Source organism: Cygnus atratus, chromosome 2, assembly GCF_013377495.2.
Source record: "Cygnus atratus isolate AKBS03 ecotype Queensland, Australia chromosome 2, CAtr_DNAZoo_HiC_assembly, whole genome shotgun sequence".
Classification (NCBI taxonomy): Eukaryota; Metazoa; Chordata; class Aves; order Anseriformes; family Anatidae; genus Cygnus; species Cygnus atratus.
In genome coordinates, this window is record NC_066363.1 from 81,579,321 (window position 1) to 81,603,392 (window position 24,072).

The 24,072-nt window shown below is 34.6% G+C and overlaps 1 protein-coding gene across 2 annotated transcripts in view; it reads left to right on the forward strand.

The window, feature by feature from the left end:
* The window catches only part of EXOC2 (exocyst complex component 2), a 131,542-nt gene that overhangs the window by 74,308 nt on the left and 33,162 nt on the right, over positions 1 to 24,072 (forward strand). For both annotated transcript variants that reach the window (XM_035552662.2, XM_035552663.2), the window contains 8 exons: positions 2,421 to 2,542; positions 6,012 to 6,073; positions 9,662 to 9,742; positions 10,777 to 10,836; positions 11,717 to 11,778; positions 12,699 to 12,765; positions 14,883 to 14,999; positions 19,063 to 19,204. In XM_035552662.2, the coding sequence (XP_035408555.1) occupies positions 2,421 to 2,542; positions 6,012 to 6,073; positions 9,662 to 9,742; positions 10,777 to 10,836; positions 11,717 to 11,778; positions 12,699 to 12,765; positions 14,883 to 14,999; positions 19,063 to 19,204 (713 nt within the window). The remainder of the gene's footprint in view (positions 1 to 2,420; positions 2,543 to 6,011; positions 6,074 to 9,661; positions 9,743 to 10,776; positions 10,837 to 11,716; positions 11,779 to 12,698; positions 12,766 to 14,882; positions 15,000 to 19,062; positions 19,205 to 24,072) is intronic.

Genomic DNA, 24,072 nt, shown 5'->3' on the forward strand with positions numbered 1-24,072 from the left:
AATAACCTGGATTTGATACCATACCTCTTACTTGCAGGTTTCAAAGTAAATAACAAGCAAAACACAGGTGATGAAGAGAAATCATGTAGTTCACTCTTACTCATATGTTAATTCACATGTAGTTAACTCTTACTACAGATGGAGCTAACAATGATATGCACCTGTTGTTAAGTCTGTTTAACATTTTCCAGAAGTCTGTTGTCAGTTACATTATCTGAATTTCACGTGGATTTTTTTTTGGGGGGGTTGAAGTTTCTTATTCTGGCTGAATTTTGTGGAAAGCGTACAGTTTAAGAAGAAATGGACTTGGCATTTGATGAAAAATACATAAAGGGGTGAGGGAACAGGCTTCAGCACGCATGTTGCCCCTTTATGAGAAGTAATTCAATTTCACTCAAATTATAAAAATCTAGGATTTACCACTTGCACTGGCTTGGCAATTTGACCAACAGATTGTCTGAAGGTTGGTTGTGTGTCAGAGTTCTGCCGTCTGAGATATGATCCAGTATAAGGTTATAAGATATGTGAAGACTCTTTTCTAGGTATTCTCATCATGCTTTCTGGCTACTGCCCTGGTAATGAGTACCAGAACTGAAATCTGGGAAACTCTTTTCACCACCTCATGTTGTTAATGCCTGTTCTGGCTCTTGACAGGAGTGAGCTAGGGTTTAATGCAAAGCAGTCAAAAGTAGAGAAGAGGGGCAATCTGGAGAAGAGGGATTGAACATACCACAGTATGGTACCAATCAGTGATGACCAAATCTTGAATTTTTGCAAGTACTGCAGGTCTTCTTTTCAAGCTCCCGCATTCTTTGACAATCTAATTAATTCTTGCGACTCTCACCAACAAAGAAGTTGGACTGCTCTCATGAATAGTCTATACATTACACATAAACTTTACTTGTCGCAAAGTTATATGATGACTTAAGTCTTATTTTTGTAATTCCCAGCATCTAGTCATCAAGAAGCACATGATGGGATCAGTCATTTCCCGAATTAGTGCTTGTATCTTAGTTTTTGTGTTTGTTTATATACATCAAACAGCTTAAAGTGGGGTGGTTACATGCTTTTTTGCCTTGTATCCCACTCTGTCATTGCCCAATGTAAGAAGTAGGTTCCAAAGGATAAATGAGAGCTCTGCAATAAAGTGAAGCCATGGCCTGCAAGACTTTGGCCTCATTGTAGGGATTAGAAAGGTGTGTATGTTAGGATGAGTTGTATGAGGAAAAGGGAGTTGTGAAAGCTGTGCGCTCCTTTGGGAATGGAATCGACTCCAAGTACAGGACTTTTATGCAGTCTGAAGTCACTTAAATTTCTCACAGATGGCTGTTTACATCCTGTGTTTTCTGGATGACTGAGATAATGCAGATTTATGTAATCTATTGATTCAGTAGTTATGCTGAGCTGATAGCAGTCAGGATCTGAATAACATTTTTGGAGTTAAAACTGTGGAGTTGGAATTTAGTTAGCAATTAATGGTGGTGTTTTTATGGATTATGACCAACACGAGGAGTAAAAAACTGGAGTTTGCAGGTGGATGGCTGGAAATGTTACACTTGTTACTCAAACATACTTGTTTGTGCCTTCCTACTGCTGTTCTTTGACAATTTCTGGTACCTGTGCTTTGCTAAGTATTAGCAGTACAGGAAACAGCAATGGCTGTATTTGTATTGTCCTTGCTTAGGTATTCAAGAGATGGAAACAAGCAATAAACCTCACTTTGTGCCCCTAAGTAAAGTCTGAATAACAACGGTCTTTTAGTCAAGAGCTGAAATGAAATTCCTTCTAAGCAGCTATCGTGTTGCTGTTTCTAAAGGGGAAAATGGAAATGAATCTTTCCATCCTCTGCTACAAAACTTGGTGATTGAGCCCAATCCCGGTTCAGAACAAAACAGTCAACAAATTCATTCTTTGCTCAGCAGTAGCTGTGTTTTTGGTCCCTTAAATGTGTGTACCAATGTAATCTGACACACAACCTTTTATTGCACCTTGTTGTTTAATACAGATAGACGATGCCTCAGAAACCCAGTTGTGGACCTAGGATTTGATCTAGATGTTCATATAAACAGAGCAAAAGAGCTACCTCTGCTCTAAAAGGATTATTTTTAGATTGTAAGATAAGATGGATGCAGGAAAGTGGGTGGGAAAGTGCAAGAGGACAGTGGGAAAAGTAGGCATCTTCCTATGATGAAATTATTGTAACATTACAGAAAAAAAATCTGTATTTACATGCTTCTGAATTAAGCAAATAAGTAAACTTTTCTTTGGGGTAACCAGTTTTCAAAGACTTACTGTGGATGGAGCTACTGTATTCACATACACAGAAGATCTTACAAAAATTCAATGTAGTTTATCTGCTAAAAAACTTACACAGATTTAAACTTCAGTTTATTATTATTATTATTATTTATTCTTTTCAGGCTTAGTTCTGAGTCTCTTACTGCACTTGAGATACCCAATGATATGCTTCAGATCATTCAGGATCTTATTTTGGATCTTCGTGTGCGTTGCATTATAGTGACCTTACAACATACAGCTGAAGGTAATAAAAGGCTGCAGATCGTTCTTTTTTTTTTTTTCTTTTTTTCCCCCTTTTTTTTCTCTTGTTTCTCTCCTCACCTCTCTTATCCTCTCTTTCCTCTCCAACTATGTCAAACCATGTTCTGGATGATAATGATGTTTGTTAAAGATATTGAAGGGGCAGTGGACTCCTCTAAGTTCTGTAATATATCTCACAAGAATTACTGAAACATGTCATGCATGATTCAGAGAACATTCTGCATTCTGAATCTTTTCTTCCCTCAATCTAATGGATAGAGCAGTTTAGATCCCTCTCCTCTTGGTTGAAACAGTGATTTATCTCATCACATAGCTTTTCTTTTTTGAGTTCTTCTGTGAAGTGAAGAATTAAATCAGCAATGCCCCTCACACCAAAATCCTCAACCCTCCACCCCATGTCCCCAAAATGCCAACAACCCTTTATGGAATATTTTAGTTGTGTGTTTTGTTTTGTTTTGTTTTTCCAAGGCCTTTTGCTAACATTGTTATCCTTGTGCCTCCTTCTGTGTACATAGCTTTTCCCATAAATGTCTGGATTGTAAAGGCCAATAGCATGTTCTCTAAACCTAACGTGATTCTATGTGCATCAGAGGCCATTCATCTTACCGTATCATGAAACTTGAATTTGAATGAAGTAAATCTTCCAGAAATAATTCTCCCTCTTAAAAATCAGGGAAGATCAATAGTTCTGTTTTTCCCCAAAAAGACTAATTGCTCTCAATATAAAAAAAAAAAAGTGCCTTTAAAAAAAATCTTTCAATTTAATCATTTTTTAATCTTTGATATGATTCATCATTATGTTGGGGGCTGACATGAAGCTAAGTATTTTACTCAAGCCTTAAGTGTGTTAAATGTAGGTGGCTACATTAATTAAGCAAGTTTTTTAACTTTCATTGACAACAAATGACAGTCTCTATTGTTTATTTAATATAATGTTGATATGAATTATCTTCTTGTCTATTAATTCTTTGATTAAATCCTACTTCAGCATTAACATTAGTTTTCCTGCATTAATATCAAGCTTGTTGGCCATACAAGTACACAGATTGTCTTGTCTCTTTAAAACTCTGTACGGAAAGTATTCACCACAGCTTTTGCTTGAAATATGAAGAAATCAGTTCTCTATAGTCTCTATCCACCTAGCTTCCCCAGTGTGGTCCAGAGAACTCAGATATGTGATTAATCATGAAGCTCTAAGTCAAAAAGCCTGTTGTCTTACTAGTGTTGCCTACTTATTGCATCATCACAATAGCCCAGTCCTTTGTTCAGATACAGTATTTCTGTTTATGTCCTGATTGCTGGCCACATAAGTTCAGTGGAGAAAAAATTCTAGTGGTAGTCTCTAACTTAGATTTTTGATAAAGCAGATTCACCAGTCTGTGTAGGAATGATTCTCTGTTTGGTCTGAACATCTTTATTCATCCTTCTGTGTCTTGAATTGAGAGATCAGAACCCTTAACATTTGGTATTTTATATTGGCTGGCTAATGCATCTTTTTTTATCTAGCCAATTATAACTGCCTTTCTTGATTGCTTCTTATATTCCCTGTTAGTGAAGCAGTCCTATGCATTTGCCAGAGCATCAACCAGAGAAAGAGTAAAGATACCTGCCTCTATTACAACTCTCATTTCATATTGTTGCACTGTGTGCCTTATCTATGGGTGCCTTTTTTGTTCTTTACCAGCCCAAGCAAAATTGCTTATGTTAAGTGTGTTTAGATCATTTTTCTGGACAGGACTGGATTAATTGGGCCCTTGAAGAAACTGTTGTCTTTAGGGAACCAGCAAAAGAACAATTAATGGATATTCTCATGGAGCTGTGTAAATGGATCTCAAACATATTTATATCTGTATTATATTAGTGAAAGGGGTTCCCCCTGGACTTGAATCCCCCTCTATAATCTCTCTGAAATGTGAGCTGCGTAGACTGCTAATGTAAAGCTCAGTCTCATCTCTTACTACACGTTGTAAGTTGGTAGAGGCATTCAGATCAGTTAAAATTTTTAATAGAGCACACTACCATTAGCTATTTAAATAGGACAAATCTGCCCACACACAGGTTTTTCTTGTTGTCTTCAGATAAATGCACTGTACTCATGCTGGCCCTGAGAAGCAATCTCTGTTCTTTCCCTCTTATGCATGATCACTGGTCATAAAGGTCATGAGAGCCAGATTATGTGAATGCCAGACCAGACAGGGGGTTTACATCAATGTATTTGACTGGAATTTGGTGAAGGGTTTCAGTGAAATTAGTTTTTTGGGTTTTATTTGTTTTGTTTTGTTTTTTTTTGTTGTTGTTGTTTGTTTGTTTGTTTGTTTGTTTTTGTATTTGTGCTAGCTCAGAACAGGTTGCAAAATGAACAGCCACAAAAACATGTAAAGGCTGACCAGCGTGATCTAAAGCCCTGCAAGAATATCAGTTCAGTAAGAGCTTTTCTAAATAGGGAAATGAACAGAGTATTTATTCTGTGCAGTCCCTTAATACCTTTTATCGTCACTGAGACTGTTTCCATGGGATGTAGAATTGCAGGGTATGACACCGTGCTCAAGCTTCTTCATCTAGATCATTAGAGTACCAAGAGTAGTGTAGATACCATTCAGCATGCATTAGTTACCCTCTTTTCTTGGGCTTGGGGGAGAAATTTACCAAAATCATTTCCCATTTAAAAGGGAGTTTCATGATATACAGACAGTTCTGAAGAGCAATTTATGTGAGAGAATGTATGCCAAAGCCCCCATGAACTATGCACAGTTCATCTCATTCATGTTTGTAAATCAATTAAGAAAAAAAAAAGTGTTGCTAAATAAGTGCATCCACAGAGGAATTTTGTTCACAGAACAAGAGTTTTGGATTCACATCCTGTCTTAGCTCCTCTTAGCTTCAGTAAGCCTGTAGAAATTGAAACCTTTTGGGTAGTAGAAGACACTTTTTTGCATATGCTTTCATGCATTTTCATGAATGGTCTATTTCATGAGTAGTCTTCTTTATAGTTATTAACTATGAATTATATGCTGTCCTTTTTATCTTTGCTAAAATACTAAGCAGTTGGTCTTTCATTTTTAATTAAGAGCTGGAATATAATAGGTTATAGCAACTTCAGTTCTTAAATGAAGTATTTTATATTCTGATTAAAAACTTAGAAAATAAAAATAAACCCAGAGCCTTGACAATATTCCTTTAATTTTAAGCTTTCCAGTAAAAGGTGGGCTTCATGCAACTCTTGCCATGTATCACAGATATGCTTCTCTGTGTGGTGTCACCAGCATACCATGTACGTGTTCCGTTCTTAGTCATTTGAGAAGGCTGAAAGCTTTGAAGCTTTTAGTGCTATTTGCTTGTATGTCTAGTCATTGCAGTCCCAATGTCTGTGGTTTATCTTTTCAAGTTCAAGGAGTTTTTAATAATGAAAATGAATACCTCTTTTTTTTTTTCTTTTTTTTTCTGTCTTACAGATATAAAGAGGCTAGCTGAGAAGGAAGACTGGGTTGTTGACAATGAAGGTTTGACATCGTTGGTGGGTATACTTGTGTGTTACAGGCACTGTCTTTGGATTTATTTTTTTTTTTTAAGAAGTGCAAATAAACTGGTTTGTATGTTCTCCAGAGAAATTGAATTAGTTTGGACTTTGTCTATGTGTGTGCATACTGGTGTCTACAGTTTTATTAAAATATGAAAATATAGGTAGATTAAAAATCCAAAATTTTTTATTGGTATAGTGACTTAGGGCTTTCTTAACAGATCCCATCACAAAACACAACATTATTTTTTTGTCTTTACCAAAACATTTATTTGTACTTCTTAAATTGTTCTGTCTGAAGTAATTTTAACATTAAGTGATAATTGTACTACTAGGTAGCAGTATCTAAAGTGCAAAAGAAATTGTGAACTTAGTAGTAAGATAAAGTAGCTTCTTAACTGTGCTAGGATTATCACAGAGGAAGTTATTTTGAGATAAATGTTCAATATTGACATGTGACCAACAAAATGTAAGCTGCATTTTCATATCCTAGTACCTCATTTCTTCCACAGGTAGCATGAATAGGGGACACAGCTTGGTCTTAAGTCTGTGTGATGGATAAGTTTCTTGTCTTTCTAAAGCAGCCCTTTCTCACGTGGGAGTAGTTCTAACATAAAAAGAATGCTTTCTAACATTCCTTATTATGACAAATGTTTTCAGAGGTGGAGGTATGACTTAAGTTCTTTGATGCCTATAATCTAATCAGTTACCATTAACATGGAGATTTTGTCACTTCACCGATTGAACAGTATCAGTATTTCTTCTCATACTGATGGTAAATAACTCTGTGCATGCAAGGTTCATATTGAAAAACTCCTTGAGTGACCTCCATTTTCTGTGAGTGAAACTTAGGATCAAAATGGATAAAACTTTGCAGCTCTAGGGTGAGCAGTCCAATGGAACTGCTTATTTGTGAAATTGCCCAAAACCAAATAGCCACCACTAATGGAATAAAATGGTTCTTTCAGAAATTGCTTTCTACATAAGTACAGTTTCTTTTCATTTCTGTGTATTTTATACATGTTAAAAAAAAAAAAAAAAACACCATGCCTTAGTAACTCTTACCTTATGAAACCTTGCATTTTAATATTTTTAAGGAACTAACTAGCATTTTCTTTCCCAGGATTTTTAAGTAGGCTTCCAGAATGAGGTCTCTATTTATAATATTCCATTTTAAAAAAACAATGCAGTATATTCCAGTTAACGATGAATTAGAATATATGCTCTAAAATATATTATATTAAACATAGATAAAGCACTTCTGTTTTCTTTTTCCTATCCAGCCTCTTCTGTTCATTGACTTATGGGGGAATACTAACTTTTAAAAAAGTATAAATAAAAGGTTTGTAAATCTGTGCCATGTATCAAGAGACAAGAATTGGGAATAAAGATCTGTAGCATGACTTTCTGCCTTAAGTAGGGTTATTCAAATGTGTCAGAATAATTATTGCTGACCTTTAGTATGATTTTTGCTGAGATAAACAATAATAGCTTTAATTGTTAAGCAACTTATTTTAGGGATAGTTTACCGAAGTAAAGAATTTTTTTTGAGGTCACAAGTTCAGTTCACATCAAAATGCTTCATAACTTAGTAGGCATACTACCATGGAATTGGTCTGTAGCTGAATAAATAGGTCACTTATCTGTTATAACGAGAAATTGAACTGAAAAGCAACTAATTTAGGAGATTGCCTACACACAAACAACAAATGGCTTGAAACCAAATTCGGATAAACTAGTGAGATGCTTTCTGGAAATAAACAGTAGTGAGTAATGGCTAAAAACACAGCAAGCACATTGTAGGTGTGACTTAAAAACAATCTGCGAAAGCAGAAAGGGCCTGTGGGAGGGAGAATTGCTTTGTATATATTATCTAAGGGAATGCTCCACCGCCTTTTTTAGTTTTTCTTATTTGCTTCTATAAATATGTTTGAAGTTGAGTAGGAGGGCATGAAGCAGTCACAACATACATACTGTAGGAAGGAGTGTTGTTGGGCAATTCGGGTGTTATAACCAGATTTATAGCTTCTGGTCTTGGTTTCAGTTACTATTGACTTGGGCAAGTCCCTTAACATTTCTGTTTTTCACTTTATTCATCTGCAAAATGGAGGGGGGAGAAAAGATCTACTGCAAAAGCTTCTGTTACTTTATGCTGTGTCTGTATCCTTACAGCATCTCTGTTAACAAGTGCTTAACAACCTTTTGTGTGTTTAGAAGTCACCCATGAATTCCTTGTGTACAACGTTTTCATAGATTCCCCCTTTCGAGGCAGTGGTTGAGACATGCCAGATCTTATTGGTGGCAGTTGATTATGTTTTGTCATAATGAGATTAGCTGCCTACTGAAGTAGAGTTCATTGTGGTAATATTGTAATAAAAAATAACAAGCATAAACAAGGGCCAGGCAGTGTCTTTGGAGACACCTTCAGCTTAAGACAGAAACTGTATTTTAGGTAGGTAGGAAATACTGGTTAATAATAACCCCTTTAACATTCATATTCCAGGTAAGAGATACAGTAAGATAGAGAACCAGCTTTCCTCAGTTTCATAATACGCAAAGGATAATGTATCTGAATGGCTTTCTTCTCCTAAGGTGTGGTGTTTTATGATACAGAAACAAAATGTAACAGCAGCACTTTACTGCTGTTCTTCTGAGCCAATCCAAAAATAATAGAGATAATCTGAGTGGCCCTTCCTTCATGCTTTTCAGGTTGCCGTACAGGCGTCACACTCGTATTCCACATCCACCCCAGCATTTACAGAAATACAGATTACTCCTAAGCATTAAGTGGGTGACATGTCATAAACTATTTACTGGTTTAAAAAACAGAAAAACACAGATTTACATGGCCTAGCTTTTTCATCCATCTCTCTGACCCATATCCAAATGAATGATGTCCCTCTTTCATAGAACCGGGACACCTCTCTGCATTGTACAACAGCTTCCTGCCTAATACCAAGCCGGCAGTCTCAGAGAAAAAAAGTGACTTTAACAGGGAAGAGAGAAAGATGAGGAAAAACTGAGTAATGACTCTGATGCGGTGAACTCATTTGCACTTTCATAGTGAAATTGGTACATGCATCAAGACATTTGTGCTTCAGGTTTGGAAACCCTGGAGGTTTAAAAAAAAATAGTCCCCCAAACCAGTCTTTATTTTTCCTCCATGTGAAAGCAATTTCAGTCCACTTTTCTTAGAAATATTTTGCTGAAATTAAATGCAGAAATAACAGATATCCAAGGTGAAATTATGTCCCAGCTTAGATCAAGGGGATGTGTCATAGGCCTCTATAATGCAATGTATATGCTACCACAAAAAAATGCCATAAAATTCTTTCATGACCCTTCTAGAGGAGCCTATTCAGTAGATAAGTCTCTCAGAGAAAAACGTTCATTATCTGTTGTAATAGTTTTGTAGATAATCACATCATTTCAAAAGTATCTTGTAGTAATATATGAATTGTGATTTTCTCCTTATCCGAAATAAAGACTGTGCCATATGGAATGGAATTTTTATACATTTGCTTGTGTAGTATTTATTTCACATGGAATGCTTATCTGGAAGCTAAAGAGTGATTTGCCTTTCAGCCATCCCAGTTTGAACAGTGCATTATCCATTCCTTGCAATCTCTAAAAATTGTGCTGGACTGCAAACCTGGAGAGGCCAGTGTAAGTTTTGATTTATACTTCAAATTTCCTTCTTTTTATGTAAATTACTATTACGTTTCAGAACAAGAACTTTCAAAGAATGATACAGGATTCTAACTTCTTTTTTTTCTTTTTAACTTGCACCCTTTTCACTGCTGCTAGCTTTTTATTGTTATCATTTGTATTTCATTTAATTTTCTTCGGTTAAGGTTAATTGTATGTATATGGGGCAGATGGACGTATATTTAAATTTTTGAAGCTTTTCTTTTAGAAAAATGCTACTAATGTACTTTTCAGATTGCCATAGATGTGACATATATATATATATATATATATATATATATATATACACACACACACATATGCATATGTATATATGTATACGTATATATTTATTCCCAGGAGTTTCTCTTAACACAGTATTGCATCAGAACTACTAGTAGAACATTAATTCAGCTTTTTACTTCTGCAAACTGTATTCTAAATCAGGAGTCTTGCCTATCCACATCCACTTTATTTATTGAGGCCATGATTAAATATGATACTGATATCTTCTTTCAGGTTTCCTCAGTGATCTGAGAAAGTTTAATACTTTTCCAAAGCCCCTTGTGCCCTTCTGTATGGGTATTGTTTCTGTCTCCTTCCTTATTTCATTGTTCATGACTAGCTTGTCCAGTTTCTTAATGAACATTATTCATAAGAATGTGCTGTGCATGGTGAATCCTTCTTGTTAGGGTGCAGAGATCTTTGAATATCCTAGGTCTAGCTGCAATTCTATTATCTGACAGTGGTACGCATCATGTGTACTAGTTACTAGGACTTCCTTGCCTTTAGTGTTTTAACACCTCATGCTTGTCAAGCTGCTTATTTGGACTACATACTTTCTCCCCATTTTTAGGGTGGGGAAAAATTGAAATTGATCTGTGAGAAAGCATTGTGTCCCAGCAGTCATTCACATAATTGTGTTGTCTCTGAAGGGACAGATTACTCGGGCCTTCTTTGAGAATAAAGCTTTGTGAAGCTGTTCCATTTAAATAATGTGCTTACATCTTCAGGTGTTCCAGCAACAGAAAACACAGGAGGATGTGTGCCAGCTAAGCGTTGGGATCATGCAGGTAACTCGAATGTTTTGAGATATGAAATTGTGAACGCAAGTGAACAACAAAAAAGTGTGCTTTGCATCCTTCCCAACTTCCAAAGGGTAGCTTAAGTTGATGACAGTAACTTAAGTGGATGATGATATGTTGTTCCTCTAATACACTCTGGGATCATGCCAAATGTTTGACTTGAGAAGTATGTAGACGTTCCTAGCTGAATCTGACGATATCAAATCCTGAGTGTGTGGGTTATTGACGTGTTCTAGTATTTTACTGAACCACCATCATTGTGATCGAGATACTTGCTGAGCTGATGTCAACTAGCATTGATATACTACCATAAAAGGAGCAATGCTGATTTTCATCAGCTGAGGATCTAGATTCTTTTTTTTTTGTTGTTGGAAACCAATATTCTTCATAGTAAAATTTGGTATTTTAAAACCAAATATATTTGAAATCAAGTAATAGCATGCTTTAGGCTTCCAAAACATTTTTATAGTATTCTTAGATAAGAAATCTTGAGCAAAAGCAAAAACTGGATTTTAGTGATGCTTCTGTGATGTTTGCTTAAATGCAACTCTTCAGATTGAACACGAAAATTAGCAATGCGTTCTTTGCAAATCATACATTTTTATCATCATATGATTTTAGCCATACCTGTTGGAAATCACATAGCAGGATGGAAACCACCTAATTTTTTTTGCCACAAGTAAAGAGTGTGATGCATATAAAATTAAAAATAGACATTTAAAATGTTTAACAACTCTACTAATGCATATGAGGTTTAAGACAGTGAAAGGTGATGATGATTGTTCTGCTTCTATTGACTGTAGTAAAAGTGAATTTAAGATTATTTTTCAGTTCTCACAGAAAATATGGATATTACTTTGTTTCCTAGGTTTTCATAGACTGTTTGGAACAATTGAGTACCAAACCTGATGGTGACATAGATACAGCACAGTAAGTAAAATAAACATGACACAATTGTAGTATTCTGAAATTGTGGGTGCAGGTCTCACATTTTGGTGGTGGTGGTGACTTTATCCCTCTGGTGTTACATGTTTCATATTAATACTTTTGCCCCTGGCTAGTGTTGCTTTGAAATACAATGAGATACTTTTTAGTAGATACTTTTTATGCTAAAAATTGAGTGATGTAAAGTAATAAATATTGTACAAGATTATTAATATGGTATTCGTTATGCCATTTTTTTCAGTGACAGGCTTTGTAGTATGCTGTAGAAGCAAGTATGTTGTTTTTTACATGACCTGACATGGAATGAATTATCCTTGTCACTAAGTAATATCTACTCATAGAGAAGTAGCTGCTGCCTTTTTTTTTTTTCTTCCCTTCTATTTCGACTAGATATTAGTATTTCTGCTAAATTCTTGAAAGGTTGTTCTATAATTGCTCATGAGCCACTTATTTTGGAGACCAAAGCAGTCAGAATAGCCTGAGTTTTCAGAGCACAAATAATTTTTGTGAAATGTTAGAGAGTTGGCAAATATTACTACCCGCAATATGCATTAGAATGAGGCCAATTAACTGTGTTCCTAATACTATTTTTATTTGCTATTTGGATGACTCTGATGGCTAGATAGGTGTAAAAATAGAGCAGAATCTGCAGCAAACCAGAGAACTTGAAGACATTGAAAATACTTTAAAGAAAGATCTGCGGTACTGTCTGTCCACAAAGCTCCTGCAGGCTTTCTGGACATCTTAATGTGGGCTACTTTATTATCTTGTGTGAGGCAGGGGGTAATGGTGGGGCGTTGACACAAAATTCTAGTCTTTTGTTCCAACTGTTTATTTGAACTCATTATTCATGTATCAAATAGCCAAAATCATTATGCTACTCACAATTTAACCAATATTCCCAGTCTTTCAGTTGATGTTTCATCTCCAGATTTGTTTGGAAGCATTCATGAGGACTCGAGTCTTTCTTCAGTAAGTTTGACTTCTGTTTTTAAAAGCTGACATGAAACTGAATAAAACATGAATAATTCTCAAAGTTCCAGGAATATGGTGTTTTTATTCTTTTTTTTTTTTTTAATTAATTGTTTCAGATTTTGGGGGTTTCTTTTTTAGAGAGAAAGTCTCTATTATAGAGGCATTTTTTAATATATACATTAAGAAATATATATATAAGAATGTAAGGTTAGAAGGCTTGAACATAAGGGTACTTTTAAAAGCACTGTGTATGATATCTTAGTATACTATCTTAAAGTAAGTAGTGAAGACAATTTTTGAAACCAGGCCCTCCTCAGAAACTAAAATGGCATCACTGAAATCCGCGAAAATAGCACTGGCATTAAAACAGCTGACGATTTAACTTTTGACTTATTACCATGTTTTAAATGCTAAGAACTGGTCTGGTTATTAGTTATTTTTAAAAATACATAGAGATACAAATAGTCAGTAATGTAGTTTTTCCCAAAAAACTTACATTGCTGAGTGTAAGTATTTATTATTTCTGTAACTTGTTTGTTTGTTGTTGCTGTTTTAAGAAATTGAAAAATTGTACTTTCACTTTGCTTAATATATTTTTTTCTAGAGGGATGATGACATTTTTTTCTGGTGGAAAAAAATGCCCTTGTTCCCTGAAAGAAACCTAGTAAGAAGCTCTTTTGAGGTTAATGTTACTTGGTGCAGGTTTAAATGTTGTCAGAATCCTGGCATTCCCTCATTTACAAGAGCAGAGCAATGATCATTCCCACTACAATAAACAATCACAGGTTGCAAAATCCAACCAAATGTCTGAATTGCAGACTGTACTGATTTATAGTTTCTATCTTTCATTCTTACAACACATGGATTTTGATATTGATTGTTGACAAAATAATTTCTTGTGGTTGTTCCGGCCTTCCTGCCACATGTCATGGGTATGACCATTTTAAGTTTAAAAAAAAATCAATAATTTTTGGACAATATTTGATTTCCAAGGTATCATATTTATTTTCGTCTGTAAATCACAGAACACTGTCATTTCTGTTATGATTGAGTAACAAGAACAGAAAAAGTGAGTGACCACTCTAAGATTTGTCACTATTTGTAAAATGCTTATTTTTTAATATTATATATACCAACAGATGAGCATTTAAAGTAGTAGGCAACTGCACATCTCAGTACTAGTCATCATATTGCTAGAAGACAAAACTGCCAGGAATTTTTCTGAGTCTGAAAGTCAACATCATTTTTAATCAGATCTCGACTATGATTATGCTGATATCATTGCCAAATAATTCTGTTTGCAAAATATTTGCCATTGTTGATTCTGAACTCCCATCTGAGGTTGAAAATATTTTTTCCATTAGTGGAAAGAAAGGGGAAGAGGGGAAAACAAATCTGTTAAAGTAGTTCTATCTCTTTGGTCGTCTCCTCTTTGGAAACTATACCTTGTTGCACCAAGGTCAGGGAAAAGCAATTCTAATATCTCAACTCCAGAGTGTATTTGATCTTCTTGTAATAATAATAATAAAAAAAAAAAAAGTCATAGAAGAACAGAGATAAGTTACAACCATCTAGAATTTTTCAAATTTCATTGGGTGCTTCAGAACTTTCCGGTATTTTAGAATGGGTGGGTATATTTGTGCCATACCTGTTTTGTTTCTCCTGTTTTAGCCAGCTTCATGTAAAGGTGAAGATGATCTTCAATTACCTTTTATGATGGTCATAATTCTTAGCATATTTCTTGAAACAAAGTAAAAGCCAGAAACAGCTTCCTGGAAAATTGTCCAAACCTAATTTTTGTACAGAAATCTTAACCACAGTTCTGTATTAGTCACAGTTATTCCAGTGAATGCTCCGGATCCTATAAGAAAAAGCATAGATGTTCAGTCATCATGCCTTATATTTACTCAGTTTTATTCACAAAAATATTACTAAACTCTGTTTATTTATCAGCATGTCTATCACACACAGAGTCAATAAGATAGTACACATTTAGTTGTGCTAAAATTTTGGTCATGATGATACTTCTGTTTTTTGTTATGTGTTTTTTGATTGTTTTGTTGTTGTTGTTTTTCTAATTGTTATACTCTTTCTCTTTTACAACAATTTTTTAGGAACAAAGAGTTTTAATTGCACTCAGTAACTGCCGCTATCTGGAATGTCATACCTTCCTAAATATAGCTGAACATTTTGAGAAACATGGCTTTCAAGGTGTTGAAAAAATAACTCAAGTAAGTGAGAACACTGGAATGAAGTGTCATTGCTTGAAGGAAATAGTTTGTACTTGTTTTATTTTCTGTGGGAATTAAGTGCAAGTGTTCAAATGACTCTTGAGTGAGCCTTCTACATATGAGTGGGACTCCAAACATCAGTTAGTTCATGGACACAACAATAATGATGATATGGTTGTATGCATTCTTATAAGGCTTAGGTAGCTAGTGTAGAAAATATGACTTCTTATTCAAGATTTGTGTGTTCACGGGCAAAGCTTATCAGATTTCTCAGTAAAGCTGTTTAATGTCACTGTGTTTTCTTAATGCAGAGAATAAAAGATCATTATCTCAGAAATACACTTGATAAATTATTTCATCTGGCAATCTGCATTACTGATAGCTGTTGTTCATAAACTAGTTCAGGTTTTTTGTTGTGTTTTTGTGTGTTTTTTTTTTCTTTTTCAAAGAACGAAAATGTCAAAGTGGGCGGCAGTAGCTGTCTCATTTTCCTGCCTTTTTGTAAAGATTAATCATTTTTTATGAGAAATGTTGTGACTTAATCCTTAGGACCATAAAGTTGGTGTATTTCCAGAAACATTTGTTGATTGGAAGTAAAATGTTATCTCTTCCAGTACAGAGTAAAATATTTCACTTGAACTGATGTTTCTACTATATAGTACATCCCTAGTCCTCTTCTGTCTGAATGTTTGAATTTTTGTGGCTGAAGTTATTTTGAATAACATTTAAGTGTGGCTGATATGATATGTATTGATAATGCAGTATATGAAATTACTCTGGATATCATCATTCTTTGATGCTGAGACAATCAAGAGTTGAGCTACAAACAGTTAGTGTTGACAATATAGGCAAATGAGATGTGCTATATATTCAATACTCTGTCTTGTACAGCCATATCAGAGTATTGCATTTAAATGTCTAGTAGGTTTACAAATGACAAAATTCAAATGATGAAGTCACAGATTAATTTCAAATTTATTGTAATCCTTGGAAAACAGGGACTGATGCAGTCCTGAATATCTGGTACAAATCCGCCAATAATGCTATCTAGCAGGATTTGGATAATCAAATTGTATCATCTTAAGATGGCAATTGTAGAAACCTTCATTAATTTTAAGAGAGGCTATAAGTTCACAGAGGTTTAGGAGGACTGGATGATTGTTTCAGTTTTTTTGTTATGTCACCTAGCTTTCTCTGTCTCTTAGTTTATTTAAGTATTTATTAGGTTAAAAAAATACAGCAAGGAATTGGCATTTTTTTTTGAAAAATAAGATTTGCTGTTATCTGGGGAGACTGAAACAAAACTATATATTTCACTTGTTAGCTTTGTAAATTGAATTTTAAAATGAACTTTGTATTTTATGTTGGTAAAAACTATTTGTTAGGTTGTGTTTTTTTTCCAATTAGAAGGGAAATCATTATTATGTTCATATTGTGGGAAAAGTAAAAAAAAAAAAAAAAAAAAAAGTAAAAAAAAAAAAAGTAAAGTAAGGTGATAACCAAGGAGATTTTCTTACATTCTACATATCTATCTTTTTTTTTTTCACATGTGCAAATAACTAAGTTATGTAAAAATGGCCAAATTTAACCCTCTGTTTTAGTGCATGCCATCTTTGCTCATACTTAGAACATTCACCAGTAATTTTATTTAATTTCTACATAGCTATTTTACAATTGCTCTTCCGCGGTGATTTTATCATCAGTTTATTCAGTTAGCAACTGGAATAAAATGTGTGTATCCCAAGATAGTTATCATAGCTTCTTGATTAAGCTTCTGAATATAATTGTTTCCAAAGTTCTGGTGTTCAGATTGTGCAGAGTAGTTACTAAGATAAAGGCTCAGAATGGCTTTAATACAAAAATTGAAATTGAAATTCACAGCAGAAATATATCAATAAGAGAATTGTATATTTTTATAAAAATATATTTTATATTTTACTTCCCCTACTTGGGAGTCAGGAAAATGAGTATACACAATGGATGTTGTTGAGGTGAGGACATCTCCTCCTCCCCTTCACACCCCATCCAGGGCGCAAAATAACATTCAGATGAATTGTTCTATCTTGTAATCTTTCCAGCGGCTGAAAAACAAGGTTACCCAGCGTTATCTTAATTGTGCACTGAACTTGAAACAGGTTGAAGTGACCTAATGTAAAGACAGGAAAAAAAAAAAAAAGGAACCTGTAGTGAACATGCGTGTGCTCTTTTTATTGAGTGACTGTAGAAGTAGAAAGTGGCGTCATTTAATTCTAGAACAGTTAGGGACAATCAAAGCAGTTCCACAGATCCTTTGAATGGTGCATGTTGATGGGAACTTCCCACTGAACTTGTGTCCTTCTACCCTCGACTCATACCTAAGCTGAAATCGTCTATGGATTCTTACTGTCCTTAATCGTAAGAAATTGGAGTGAAATATCTTTTGAAACTCATTCCAGGTTTGCATTTCTGCAGTTCTGCGTAAGGGGAAAATTAGGGTTTAGTGAGATTGCAGTACATTTTTGAATGTTTTCTTTTTCAAGTCTTAAGTGTCAACAGGCTGTGAGGTAGAAGAGGAAGTAGGAGAAGGTAGTCTTGATTCCTTGCTTGGGGCCAAATTCTCAGTGCTTTATGAAAATCCTGTGCTCAGGATATATAGATCTTCTTGTGACATATTAGAGGAGGTTCCTCGGATAGAAAATCAGGAAAGTGGTGGTCACTGTTACTTCTGATCACCAACTTCACCACCCCAACTTTGCTGAACCTAGCAGATTCTTTGACCTCATTAATACCTCTGCTTTCCCATGCGCTCATGATCTCATTCCTGAAGGCTTATCTGTCTGTCTATTCCTGACTCAGAAATTGCAGTTTACTTTTCTCCTCACTTGGCAATATACAGGCATGCCAGAGGAGAGCACAGTTTAGAAACATCTGTGCAATGAAGAAGCTTTATCCTTAATTCTGCAGCTTGTAGCATTAAATGTTTTGTCTGTTTTTCACAGAGAAAAGAATGATAAGAAGTTGGTGTTCTTTTCTTTCTTTCTTCCTCTGAATTCCCAGTTTTGTCTAGAGCCCTGCTCTGCATCCTCATATTTACAACCCTGTTGTTTCTGCAGATTATCCTATTACATAAATCTGCTTTTTTCCCTACTGGTTGAGGAAAATGAGCAGTAGTTTAAAAGCTTTACTTTTCTATTTCTTAAGCTCTTATGCATAAACATAAATACATTTAACCAGAACTCACATGATATTTTCAGTGTATTGTGTTTGCATTTAGCGTACATTGCCGTACTAAGATACTGACTTTCTACTTTAACATTTTATGATATGGGTTGTGTTCCAGAATTGCTTTAGAAGCTGTAACTATAGAAGAGCAACTATGTTTAATAAAATAGGATTGTATGAAATCTAAAGCTGTTCATGTACAAACAAACAAATTGTACATATCCCTTTAGCTTTCAGTGTGGCTAAGTGTTGTGAAGTACTAAAAATTGCATTGAGAGCTATTAAATAGAAGAATTCTGCAGGTGTTCATGAGCTGCAGCTTATGCATCTGTTGTATGGAGATGCCTTGGAGTCGGGAAGTTCACATGCATGGTTTCAGAAGTCAGAGGCTCCTTAACGTATGCATTTTCAAGTACACAGATGATAATGAGAAATTGTAATGCTACAGTTGGTAGATCTTAAGTATCCTAAGAAAATCTTCATGTTTTATGATGAAAATTATTATGGGCATATTTTAAAACATTGGCAAAATTCAGTTGTTTACTTGGTGGAAGATCAAGACCTCCGGACAGGCAGAAGAAAATCATGCCAGTAGACAGTTATAGAATGATCTGCCTGCTTTGATATTTCTTGGACCTTTCCCAAAAATACTTGTTGCTGAGCACCATCGAGAAAAAAATTATAGTGGCTCGGATGGACAGAGAATATGGAATTTCCTGCTTTTTTTATATATGTAATTATGAACTGAAACGTGTAAGTAATTGCTACTCTTTACTGAAAATTAAAGATGGTGTTCTAAGGTTTTTGCATATGCAATTTAATTCATATAATTAATGATTATTTATGTTTTGATTGTTTTTAGGTTAGTATGGAATCCTTGAAAGAGCTGGATCAGAGACTGTTTGAAATGTACATTGAATCCAAGGCAGATCCTATAGTTGGGTCATTAGAACCTGGCATTTACGCAGGATATTTTGACTGGAAAGATTGTCTTGTTCCAGCAGGTAAATATCTGCTTATCAAACTCTGAAATTATTTTAACAGTGAGTGATAGGAACTAAAATATACTGTACAATTAAAAACTTTTTTCTAGTCTGTTTTTAACTTTTGACAAGTTCTTATTATAAGTTTTTCTCACAGATTTTACTTAGTTCCTAAATAATTTTTGAAATACCCCTGAATGATTAAAGCAGCTTTTATCATTGATAATCTCTTTAATGCTTGTTTTTTGTGATTATTTTGCTTCATTGCTTATGTATAATAGAACTTATTATAAGAGACATCTTTGCTATTTTCTTATGAAATTCATTGAGATTGTTTGGAATTTTTTTCCAAAGAATCTGGCCACTTTGGTAATAGACATAATTACAGTTCTGAAAAGGTAAAATTATGAGCAAATGCATACTATAAAAGTAGTTCAGCAACAATTGTTGAACCATTGAAGAAGGGCAGGAATATGGTATTTAGAATGACTGAGATGTTAGTCATTTATTTAGGTGCTTTAAGAACCTCCATTTTAAGGAAGCATAATATGAATCTGATTTTTTCAGCAGTGAATACTGTGCACGTTAACATTTAGGTCCTTTGAACATCATATTTGTCATTTCTAAAACTAATCCAGCTAAATCACCATATGAATGTCTAGCTAATACGAAGTTGAAATTAGTTTTAGTAACAGTACTTGGAATTTTGGAGGTGATCTGCTATTAGTTTTCAATAAATCAATGATTGACATGACAATTTGTACTTTCTTGGTTTGATTGTTTCTCAGAGTTGTATATAGCAAGCTTAGTAGAAATTCTGTGGTACTTTGATAGGGAGGTAATTACAAGAAACACACTTATAATCTGTGAATCAAGAGCTGCAGTGCTTGCTCACTGGGCTGTAAATACACAAAAAACGTAGGGTTTGTTACTTTTGAGAAAAATATCTCTTTGATCTTTGCTATTACTTTTGTGCTTGGAATATATGCTCTAATACAATATACAGCAGAAATAACTTAAATTTTCATCTTGTACATTTGAATTTATATATGAATAATGCATAATTTCTCATTGTGCTTGAAGTGTGTTTTTGCTTGACATGATTGTATTCCCACAAGCAAAGAAAAAGTTGTTGTGTCAGCTTTTTACATGCTCAGTTCCCGATTCAGTGTATTGGGATCTACTTATGACACTCACACTACCTTTAGGATTGTTTTGTAGTATTTTTTTCATTTAAAGAGAATACCGAACTTCTGTTAGAGGTGTACCTTTAGTCTTTTTATTTTCCAGTTCATTGTTGGTTTTACATACTTTATCTGCATCTTTTTCACAAAATTCAAAGTGAAGATGGTGTATATTAGCCTTCCCTGCGTATCATAGTGTTGCACAACAGATGTCAATTTAAAGTAGTAAAAACGTTTTTCTGTTAATCCACAAAGTAAAGGTGTTAAGAAGAACATGTAGTCACTTCTTTACAAACTTCACCTTGACGATCCATCTTTCAGATGGATAAATCCTGTCAGATGTACTGTATTGAATATTGGTGTAAAAAGTGTGACTTTAGCTTCAGTTTGTCTGCCTTTCACCATAATTATATGATCTTTAAAATATGTGGGGATCTGAAGATAAAGTTAGTGACTGGGAAAGCCTTCCTTTTGGATGAGGTAAATGGACTTCATTATTGAAGAGGACTGAAAAAAAAAAACAGCCTCCCTCTTCATGGGGCACATGCACATCTGACTTTATCTAGTACTCAACCAAAAAAATTTAAACAGCAAGCATATAGCTGATTTTTACAATAAACTTACAAAATGAAATTGTACAGCAAGATTATATTTGAGAAAATGTACCCTTATATAATCTAAAAGACGCAGTATGTTGCAGTACTGACATGCCATCTTTTTTTTCCTTGAGAGGAAAATGAAAAAAGAAAAAAAAAAAACTAGAATTCATCTCTAAGTATAACATGAAAAGTATCAACATTATTAAACTAAAATAGCATACAGATGACTGGGAATGGGCATAACCAAGTCGAGCATACAGGTCGCTCAAGGACTTGTTAAAAGATCAACACATTGGTTTGGTGATTGAAAAAAAAAAAAATGCATGTACCTAGTGGAAGTTAGCATCTGTTCTTCAGTAGTCTTTATGGCTGCAAAACTTAAAAATTTGATTTGAGTCATTTGGCCGATTTAGATCTTGATTTTTGTAGCCTTGATTTTCAAAAAGGAAAGTGTTGATAGTGTTGGCAAGGCGAAACATTTAGGTGTCAGTTGTGTTCCTGAGTGGTGCTATAAATGGTATGTAGTATTGCATAGTCAAAGTTATTTGATGTTCGTTAGTGGATACAACTATTCTTGATAGCCAACCCGTGATAAGTTTGGGCTGAAGTTTTTTGTATGGTGTTACAGCATTAGCTTTCAAATATGCTCGTTGTAGGATGAGGGTAAGTTTTGACAGTAACAGTTCTGGTTTTAAAAGTAAGCAGTGGGAGAAGACGTCAATTTGCCCATATTTAAAAGATCAGGTAAGAATGTCAGTAACTTCACTGTTACAGTCTGAAGCTTTCAAGCATTCCATCAGGAGACTGAAAACTTGACCAGAGTTGGGGCCTATTGATGCCATGGATAAACCTTTTGCAAAGGACATTTTGGAAAAAATGTAACTATGAAAAATCTCAGGAATTGGTTAGGAATAACATTTAAGAATTTCCTGATAATGAATTTTCTGTGCTGGTAATCCAGCCCACAACTTCAATCCTGCAACTGTTCTGAACAATTGTATTGGTCAAACACTAGCAAGTACTCTGTTCTTGATGCTCCCCCTGCTGTTACCTAGCAGAAGGAAGAAACTGGAAGTTTGAATTCAAGTGCAGAGGACCAAATCTGGATTATCTAGGAAGATAGTGGTTTTGGGTAGATGAAATTGTTCATGGGGAGAATATAAAAGTGGATAGAAAGTAGGGTGGCTGAAGTGGAAGCAACGGAATGGAACAGAAAGATTGTGATAAAGACTGAGATCAAGCAGGGAATGAAAGTGGAAAAAAGGGAGAAAATAGGCCTGGCTAAGCAAGGTAAACATAAATTAGGGTAGCATTTAGAAATAGAATTAATACAGGAACATATATATACAGCTATATGTGTATATATATGTATATACATATATATACAAAGGGATGCTGCAAGCAAGAGACAGACCTGAAATGAAATGCAAATAAAAAGGCAGAGAGGCCTGATGCTGTGTAGATCAGTGAGCTTTTCAGAAACTGGAGCAGAATCCAACAAAACACCTGAATCTTATGCTTTCAGCAAGTATCTGTGAAAGGCATTAGTAAAGTGTGTCCTCTTTGCCCTCAAACTTACTTATGTTACTGGTGACTTTCTTTGCAGAGCTGGCAGAAATTATTTGAATATTACTAAATACTTACTTCAGGCAATAAATACTACATGCTATATGTAGAATCACTGAGAAACACAATATCCTAACTTTTGCTTTGCCAATGCCATCAACTTTATTTCTTTTTTTGAATCAAGGCTGCAAAAGTCAAGGTCTACGTCATTAGCTAATCAGTATAAATCTCAAATCAATACAAGTCTACTGTGTAGAAGTTACGTATATGTATTGCTGCCATTCTGTTGCTGAGCCATATAGACCAGTGGAATAAGAAAATTTCCTGTTTTCCATTCTGTTTTTCTATTTGCTTTTTTTTTTTTTTTTAAAGTCAATAAGAGTTATTTGCAGAAAGCCTACACAAACACAGTCAAGTATAATTTAGTTTTTGAATAATAACATTATTTCTAACATGGGTACACTTGACTTGCCTCACAAAATGGAGGCAGTTTTGGAGATAAAAATGGGTTTTAGATTAACTGGATCTGTTACAGGCAAAAAATCTACCCTCAGCTGTAACAGATTTTGAAAAATCAATGGGGCATTAAATGGAAGGAAAAAAGGGTGGAGGCAGGATTCTGTCCCTGCCTCGGGGGGGGGGGGCGGGGGGTGTCTGCTTTTTGTTGTTAACTCAATTGAGCATTTTTGTCTTTATTTTTAAAATGCCTGCTTTGAATCCTGTCTATTTGAACATTCATATTTAATATACTTGTCTGAAGTCTTGTAATATATTGACTATTCAGAAAAATCTTACCAAAAATCTTCATAGTCTATACTTTACATCATTGATGCCCTTCCAGTCATTTGTCTTTGAGCATGGGGACACTATTTCCTTACATCGTATAATTCTTGGGAAAATATAAGAATGGGAAATACTGTAATAAATGAACAGTTATGAAGAAGAAATTAGAATGAAATTAAGAAACCCACCTTTTGAGCAAGTTTGGAAAAACTGAAGTTTTATACCCTGCTTCTCTCAGTGTGGAAAAAGCATATGCCGAGCTCTGTTAGGTAGTTGTAAGGTAGGTAATTATTAGATGTTTACTTATACATATGTTTTTTGTTACAGTTTTAAATATAAGGGAGGGCAAATTGTTTGCATTGGGCAAATTTTAATTTAGCCTGTGTGCTAAAACTTTTATTACTTAGTTTTTCAGTATATATGCTCTTTTCAATATGAAAGTTCTGAATGTCAGTAAGAACTTGTACACAGTGCAATTATACATTTGTCCCTTTATTTTGATCTAAGGAGTAACTCACTGCTGGTGGTAAAAGGCAGCATGATTAACTTATTTATTGTTAATAAATAACTTTCATTTAAATTTTCATTTTAATTTCAGTGTCGACTTATGAGTCTTTACAACAAAGTCTTCAATTTTAACATGCAATAACAATGAAATCTTTTTTTTTGCTTGAAACATTGTTCTAATTTAGTGTATGTTTCTGACAGAATTAAGAGAGATGTAAGTGATAATGAGAAACATAGAGTTAATCAGTTG